Raw genomic sequence first — 6,093 nt, forward strand, 5'->3', positions numbered from 1 at the left:
ACTAATGTGTAGAGGCAGTCTATACCACTAATGTGTGGAGGCAGTCTATACCACTAATGTGTGAAGGCAGTCTAAACCACTAATGTGTGGAGGCAGTCTATACCACTAATGTGTGGAGGCAGTCTATACCACTAATGTGTGGAGGCAGTCTATACCACTAATGTGTGGAGGCAGTCTATACCACTAATGTGTGGAGGCAGTCTATACCACTAATGTGTGGAGGCAGTCTATACCACTAATGTGTGGAGGCAGTCTATACCACTAATGTGTGGAGGCAGTCTATACCACTAATGTGTGGAGGCAGTCTATACCACTAATGTGTGGAGGCAGTCTATACCACTAATGTGTAGAGGCAGTCTATACCACTAATGTGTAGAGGCAGTCTATACCACTAATGTGTAGAGGCAGTCTATACCACTAATGTGTAGAGGCAGTCTATACCACTAATGTGTGGAGGCAGTCTATACCACTAATGTGTGGAGGCAGTCTATACCACTAATGTGTGGAGGCAGTCTATACCACTAATGTGTGGAGGCAGTCTATACCACTAATGTGTAGAGGCAGTCTATACCACTAATGTGTGGAGGCAGTCTACACCACTAATGTGTGGAGGCAGTCTACACCACTAATGTGTGGAGGCAGTCTATACCACTAATGTGTGGAGGCAGTCTATACCACTAATGTGTGGAGGCAGTCTATACCACTAATGTGTGGAGGCAGTCTATACCACTAATGTGTGGAGGCAGTCTATACCACTAATGTGTGGAGGCAGTCTATACCACTAATGTGTGGAGGCAGTCTATACCACTAATGTGTAGAGGCAGTCTATACCACTAATGTGTAGAGGCAGTCTATACCACTAATGTGTAGAGGCAGTCTATACCACTAATGTGTAGAGGCAGTCTATACCACTAATGTGTAGAGGCAGTCTATACCACTAATGTGTGGAGGCAGTCTATACCACTAATGTGTGGAGGCAGTCTATACCACTAATGTGTGGAGGCAGTCTATACCACTAATGTGTGGAGGCAGTCTATACCACTAATGTGTAGAGGCAGTCTATACCACTAATGTGTGGAGGCAGTCTACACCACTAATGTGTGGAGGCAGTCTACACCACTAATGTGTGGAGGCAGTCTATACCACTAATGTGTGGAGGCAGTCTATACCACTAATGTGTGGAGGCAGTCTATACCACTAATGTGTGGAGGCAGTCTATACCACTAATGTGTGGAGGCAGTCTATACCACTAATGTGTGGAGGCAGTCTATACCACTAATGTGTGGAGGAAGTCTATACCACTAATGTGTAGAGGCAGTCTATACCACTAATGTGTAGAGGCAGTCTATACCACTAATGTGTAGAGGCAGTCTATACCACTAATGTGTAGAGGCAGTCTATACCACTAATGTGTAGAGGCAGTCTATACCACTAATGTGTGGAGGCAGTCTATACCACTAATGTGTGGAGGCAGTCTATACCACTAATGTGTAGAGGCAGTCTATACCACTAATGTGTGGAGGCAGTCTATACTAGTACTGATCTATTAACAGGTAGGACCAGGTTACATGTAGACTAGTAATGGCCCAGCCCCTGTGTAATGATCATGCTGTTTAATCAGCTTCTTGATATGCCACACCTGTCAGGTGGATGGATTATCTTGGTAAAGAAGAAATGCTCACTAACAGGGATGGAAACACATTTGGGCACAAAATTAGCAAGAAATAACCATTTTGTGTGTATGGAACCTTTCTGGGATCTTTTATTTCAGCTCATGAAACATGGGACCAACACTTTACATGTTGTGTTTATATTTTTGTTCAATATAGACAGTAATGATGATCTACTACCAGATAGGACCAGGAGTTTCTTCTATGACTTGATGAGGGCCTTGGCCAGAGAGAGATCTGGATACTAGTAAGGAGCTACTAACCCAGGAGATGAGGGCCTTGGCCAGAGAGAGATCTGGATACTAGTAATGAGCTACTAACCCAGGAGATGAGGGCCTTGGCCAGAGAGAGATCTGGATACTAGTAATGAGCTACTAACCCAGGAGATGAGGGCCTTGGCCAGAGAGAGATCTGGATACTAGTAAGGAGCTACTAACCCAGGAGTGATGAGGGCCTTGGCCAGAGAGAGATCTGGATACTAGTAATGAGCTACTAACCCAGGAGATGAGGGCCTTGGCCAGAGAGAGATCTGGATACTAGTAATGAGCTACTAACCCAGGAGATGAGGGCCTTGGCCAGAGAGAGATCTGGATACTAGTAATGAGCTACTAACCCAGGAGATGAGGGCCTTGGCCAGAGAGAGATCTGTATACTAGTAATGAGCTACTAACCCAGGAGATGAGGGCCTTGGCCAGAGAGAGATCTGGATACTAGTAATGAGCTACTAACCCAGGAGATGAGGGCCTTGGCCAGAGAGAGATCTGGATACTAGTAAGGAGCTACTAACCCAGGAGTGATGAGGGCCTTGGCCAGAGAGAGATCTGGATACTAGTAAGGAGCTACTAACCCAGGAGATGAGGGCCTTGGCCAGAGAGAGATCTGGATACTAGTAAGGAGCTACTAACCCAGGAGATGAGGGCCTTGGCCAGAGAGAGATCTGGATACTAGTAAGGAGCTACTACCCCAGGAGATGAGGGCCTTGGCCAGAGAGAGATCTGGATACTAGTAAGGAGCTACTAACCCAGGAGATGAGGGCCTTGGCCAGAGAGAGATCTGTATACTAGTAATGAGCTACTAACCCAGGAGTTTCTTCCAGGACTTGATGAGGGCCTTGGCCAGAGAGGTGACCTCATCGTCTGTACTCTGCTTCCTGATGGCGTTCACAGACATCCCGATCCTGGTGGACTGGAGACGAGAGAGAGAGAGAGACTAACGTTATGCTGCAGGAGAGACATGGGTTCAGTATAGAGAGAGATTAGAGTTCAGTACTTCTAAACCCCAACAAACAGGGGAAAGGTACAGCCCTCCCCCCTCCCTCCTCCATCCACCCCCCCCTCCCCCCTCCATCCACCCCCCCCTCCCTCCCTCCCTCCACCCCCCCCTCCCTCCCTCCCTCCTCCATCCACCCCCCCCTCCCTCCCCCTCCCTCCCTCCTCCATCCATCCCCCCCCTCCCTCCCTCCCTCCTCCCTCCCTCCCTCCCTCTCTCCCTCCCTCCCTCCCTCCCTCCTCCATCCATCCCTCCCTCCCTCCCTCCCTCTCTCCCTCCCTCCCTCCCTCCCTCCCTCTCTCCCTCCCTTTTACTGAGGAGTGGCTTCCGTCTGGCGACTCTAACATAAAGGCCTGATTGGTGGAGTGCTGCAGAGATGGTTGTCCTTCTGGAAGGTTCTCCCATCTCCACAGAGTGACCATTGGGTTCTTGGTCACCTCCCTGACCAAGGCCCATCTCCCCCGATTACTGAATTTGGCCGGGCGGCCAGCTCTAGGAAGAATCTTGGTGGTTCCAAACTTCTTCCATTTAAGAATGATGAGGCAACTGTGTTCTTGGGGACCTTCAATGCTGCAGACATGTTTTGAGAAACCTGAGCTCAATTTGGAGTCTCATAGCAAAGGGTCTGAATACTTATGTAAAGAAGGTATATATTTTATTATTTCTTTTTCTGAAAACATTTCTAAAAACCTGTTTTCGCTTGATCATTATGAGGTATTGTGTTTAGATTTATGGATACTTTTTTTTTTTCAATCCATTTTAGAACAAAGCTGTAATGTAACAAAAATGTAGAAAAAAGGAAGGGGTCTGAATAGTTCCCGAATGAGCTCCTTCCATCCATCTCCTTCTCCCCCCTCTACCCCTCCCCCCTCCTCTACCCCTCCCTCCTTCTCCCCCCCCCCTCTCTCCCCCATCTACCCCTCCCCCCTCTACCCCTCCCCCCCTCCCTCTCTCTCTCCGACCCCTCTACCCCTCCCTCTCCCTCCCTCTCTCTCTCCCCCCCCCATCCAGTACCTGTACTAACTCTACAGTCATTGGTACAGCCCTCCCTCCCCCCCTCCAGTACCAGTCATTGGTACAGCCCTCCCTCCCCCCCTCCAGTACCAGTCATTGGTACAGCCCTCCCTCCCCCCTCCAGTACCAGTCATTGGTACAGCCCTCCCTCCCCCCTCCAGTACCAGTCATTGGTACAGCCCCCCCCCCCCCCCCCCCCCCCCCAGTACCAGTCATTGGTACAGCCCTCCCCCCCCCCCCCCCCCCCTCCAGTACCAGTCATTGGTACAGCCCTCAGCTCCCCCCTCCAGTACCAGTCATTGGTACAGCCCTCCCTCCCCCCTCCAGTACCAGTCATTGGTACAGCCCTCAGCTCCCCCCTCCAGTACCAGTCATTGGTACAGCCCTCCCTCCCCCCTCCAGTACCAGTCATTGGTACAGCCCTCAGCTCCCCCCTCCAGTACCAGTCATTGGTACAGCCCTCCCTCCCCCCCTCCAGTACCAGTCATTGGTACAGCCCTCAGCTCCCCCCTCCAGTACCAGTCATTGGTACAGCCCTCCCTCCCCCCCTCCAGTACCAGTCATTGGTACAGCCCTCCCTCCCCCCTCCAGTACCAGTCATTGGTACAGCCCTCCCTCCCCCCCTCCAGTACCAGTCATTGGTACAGCCCTCCCTCCCCCCCTCCAGTACCAGTCATTGGTACAGCCCTCAGCTCCCCCCTCCAGTACCAGTCATTGGTACAGCCCTCCCTCCCCCCTCCAGTACCAGTCATTGGTACAGCCCTCCCTCCCCCCCTCCAGTACCAGTCATTGGTACAGCCCTCCCTCCCCCCCTCCAGTACCAGTCATTGGTACAGCCCTCCCTCCCCCCTCCAGTACCAGTCATTGGTACAGCCCTCCCTCCCCCCTCCAGTACCAGTCATTGGTACAGCCCTCCCTCCCCCCTCCAGTACCAGTCATTGGTACAGCCCTCCCTCCCCCCTCCAGTACCTGTAGTAATTCTAGCGTCATAGGTACAGCCCTCAGCTCCTTCAGAAGGTCCAGTGCCCCTACCTGCAACAGCAACAACAAACTGAGGGTTAGGTTGAGGCACAGATATTCTAGTTTAGGTAGGCAGGTTGGTGCTGCAACAACATCATCATACTGGGGGTTAGGTAGAGGTAGGAAGGTTAGGTAGAGGTAGGAAGGTTAGGTAGAGGTAGGAAGGTTAGGTAGAGGTAGGAAGGTTAGGTAGAGGTAGGAAGGTTAGGTAGAGGTAGGAAGGTTAGGTAGAGGTAGGAAGTTTAGGTAGAGGTAGGAAGGTTAGGTAGAGGTAGGAAGTTTAGGTAGAGGTAGGAAGGTTAGGTAGAGGTAGGAAGGTTAGGTAGAGGTAGGAAGGTTAGGTAGAGGTAGGAAGGTTAGGTAGAGGTAGGAAGGTTAGGTAGAGGTAGGAAGGTTAGGTAGAGTTAGGAAGGTTAGGTAGAGGTAGGAAGGTTAGGTAGAGGTAGGAAGTTTAGGTAGAGGTAGGAAGGTTATGTAGAGGTAGGAAGGTTAGGTAGAGGTAGGAAGGTTAGGTAGAGGTAAGTTTAGGTAGAGGTAGGAAGGTTATGTAGAGGTAGGAAGGTTAGGTAGAGGTAGGAAGGTTAGGTAGAGGTAGGAAGGTTAGGTAGAGGTAGGAAGGTTAGGTAGAGGTAGGAAGGTTAGGTAGAGGTAGGAAGTTTAGGTAGAGGTAGGAAGGTTAGGTAGAGGTAGGAAGTTTAGGTAGAGGTAGGAAGGTTAGGTAGAGGTAGGAAGGTTAGGTAGAGGTAGGAAGGTTAGGTAGAGGTAGGAAGGTTAGGTAGAGGTAGGAAGGTTAGGTAGAGGTAGGAAGGTTAGGTAGAGGTAGGAAGGTTAGGTAGAGGTAGGAAGGTTAGGTAGAGGTAGGAAGGTTAGGTAGAGGTAGGAAGGTTAGGTAGAGGTAGGAAGGTTAGGTAGAGGTAGGAAGGTTAGGTAGAGGTAGGAAGGTTAGGTAGAGGTAGGAAGGTTAGGTAGAGGTAGGAAGCTTAGGTAGAGGTAGGAAGTTTAGGTAGAGGTAGGAAGGTTAGGTAGAGGTAGGAAGGTTAGGTAGAGGTAGGAAGGTTAGGTAGAGGTAGGAAGGTTAGGTAGAGGTAGGAAGGTTAGGTAGAGGTAGGAAGTTTAGGTA

The 6,093-nt window shown here is 50.5% G+C and overlaps 1 protein-coding gene across 2 annotated transcripts in view; it reads right to left on the reverse strand.

Moving 5' to 3' along the window:
• Positions 1-4,980, reverse strand: part of tcea1 (transcription elongation factor A (SII), 1) — a 43,122-nt gene extending 38,142 nt beyond the window's left edge. For both annotated transcript variants that reach the window (XM_084197161.1, XM_084197160.1), the window contains exons 1-2: positions 4,923-4,980; positions 2,750-2,855 (exon numbers count right to left, since the gene is read on the reverse strand). In XM_084197161.1, the coding sequence (XP_084053287.1) occupies positions 2,750-2,855; positions 4,923-4,943 (127 nt within the window). In that variant the 5' untranslated portion in view covers positions 4,944-4,980. The remainder of the gene's footprint in view (positions 1-2,749; positions 2,856-4,922) is intronic.
• Between the last annotated feature and the right edge of the window lie 1,113 nt (positions 4,981-6,093).

The sequence above is a fragment of the Coregonus lavaretus genome (genome assembly GCF_964263955.1).
Source record: "Coregonus lavaretus genome assembly, contig: HAP1_SCAFFOLD_444, whole genome shotgun sequence".
NCBI lineage: Eukaryota > Metazoa > Chordata > Actinopteri > Salmoniformes > Salmonidae > Coregonus > Coregonus lavaretus.